Below are 2,151 nucleotides of genomic sequence, written 5' to 3'. Positions count from 1 at the left end.
ATCGCGCCACTGCACTCCAGCCTGGGTGACAGAGCGAGACTCCGTCTCAAAAAAAGAAAAGAAAAGAAAAGAAGTATTCAGTCATAATTTAACAGGGAACACTTACATAGACTTACTACATACCAGGCTCTATTTGAAGCACTTCTCATGTATTTACTTATGTAATCGTCATTACGGCCCAGTGAGGTGAATGCTATTATTATCCTCATTTTATACATGGAAGACTGAGGCACAGAGCAGTTAAGCAACTTCCTGCCCGAAGTCACACAGCTAGTGAATGTTAGAGCTGAGCTTCACACCCAGGCAGTTTGGCTCTAAAGATCTTAACTACCTGTGTTGACTTCCAGGATGCTTTGTGTGAGTGGTTTTATTGATGTGGCAACTGAAAAGGGGCAGAGTTTTGTGCTGGGGATGATGTGGGGGCAGGCAGAGGAAGCAGAGCCTGGAGGCCTAAGATCCCCCAATTTGCCGAAATCTTCAGAACAGAAATGAGAGGTTAAGGCAATGCCATGAAACTCATATGAAGGCTCAGAGATCTGGGTTACATGCAATAATAATGATAATGATAGTATCTACATTCACTGGGCTCATGTTATATGCTAGGCACTTTATATTTAATATCCCATGTAATCCACACAGTGAGCCTATGTGGTAGGGACAATTGTAATTCCATTTTATACAAAAGGAAAATGAAGCTCATAGTAAGCCATCCCAGGGTTCACAGCTAGTTGGTGGCAGAGCCAGGATTGTCCCTGACCTGCATGCCCGAGAATGCTGGAGCCCTGGCCTGTGAGCCCGAGAATGCTGGAGCCCTGACCTGTGTGCCCGAGATTCCTGGAGCCCTGGCCTGTGAGCCCGAGATTCCTGGAGCCCTGGCCTGTGAGCCTGAGACACCTGGAGCCCTGGCCTGTGAGTCCGAGAGCCCAGGAGCCCTGGCCCTCAGCTTGTCGCTGGTTTCTATGTGCAGACCCTGCAGCTGGCCAGGCCCTCCTTGGTGCACTGTTGGGTGTATACCTAGCAGCAGGGCCTGCTGTGCCTGCATCCTCTCACGCTCCTCCTGCAGCTCTTGCCTGGCCTTTTCCTCCAAGGCCTGGAGCTCCAGCCGGTGTGCCTGGTGTTGGATCTGGAGGCTGTGGCTGGATTCCTTCTTCAAGCGTTCCTCTGTGGCCTGTGGGAAAAAGTGGGGACAAGAAGGCATGAAAGTGGGCACAAGGGTGGGATACCTGACTCCTTTGCCAAACTCTTCTGAGCCAGGATGCTCTGAACGCTTGCTCTCTCCCATGGAGGGCTTATTAGGCTACAGAGAATGCTGTAGCAATGGCCTGGCCACAGCAGCCATTTTGCACCAGGTGAACCCACCCCCTTCCACAGCTGATTGGGCCAGAGTGGATATGTCTTCTAACCTGGGCCAATCAGAGTTCCTTTAATGTAAATTTGATATGAAGAGGTGGGGGATAGATTAAAAGAGACTGACAGGCAGATACTGACTCTGTGGCTCCAAATTTACCATACTCAGGAGCACTAAGGTAACTATCTGACATCTGCTGCAGGACCAGTGAGGTGGAGGCGGTCATCTGTGAAGGAAGCCCAGGGCTGGTGTGCAGAGCAGAGCAGAGCAGAAATGACATGGGAAGCGGTGAAGGATCCCTACAGCTTTTCAGTTCCTGCTCTTGTTTGGTCCTGAGAACTGGCTGTGTCTCTGTCCTTGGGTTCGTATTGATTCCTTCTTTCTTTCCCTACTTTTTATTTTTGGTTCATTTATGCTTTCACTCAACAAACATTTATTTACTGAAGTCCCACTGTGTGTCGAACACCCGAAGCAAGTTCTGTGAGCACCTGGGTAAACTTTAATAAGTGTCTCTTCACTGCCTGCAAGTTGGTTTCTGTGAGAGGCACAAAAACAACGCCTAAGATGTCCATATCTGAAAACTGAGCATGTTACCTTACGCGGTCAAACAGACTTTGCAGATGTGATTAAGGATCTTAGATGGGAGATTATCCTGAAATATCTGGGTGGGCCTCAATCACAAGAGTCTTTATCAGAAGGCTGTAGGAAGCTCAGTGAGAAAAGAGTTCATGGTGGAAGCAGAGGTCAGAGAGACAGAAAGAGGGAGAGGGAGGGAGAGGGAGGGAGAGGGAGAGAGGGAGAGA

At 49.1% G+C, this 2,151-nt stretch overlaps 1 protein-coding gene across 1 annotated transcript in view; it reads right to left on the bottom strand.

The window, feature by feature from the left end:
* Positions 1–2,151, bottom strand: part of FAM184B (family with sequence similarity 184, member B) — a 165,869-nt gene that overhangs the window by 22,207 nt on the left and 141,511 nt on the right. Inside the window, exon 11 of the mRNA XM_011948811.1 lies at positions 1,015–1,168. Within this exon, the coding sequence (XP_011804201.1) occupies positions 1,015–1,168 (154 nt within the window). The remainder of the gene's footprint in view (positions 1–1,014; positions 1,169–2,151) is intronic.

Source organism: Colobus angolensis, unplaced genomic scaffold (genome assembly GCF_000951035.1).
Source record: "Colobus angolensis palliatus isolate OR3802 unplaced genomic scaffold, Cang.pa_1.0 Scaffold284, whole genome shotgun sequence".
NCBI classification, from domain to species: domain Eukaryota; kingdom Metazoa; phylum Chordata; class Mammalia; order Primates; family Cercopithecidae; genus Colobus; species Colobus angolensis.
This window is presented reverse-complemented; position numbering and strand designations above follow the sequence as displayed.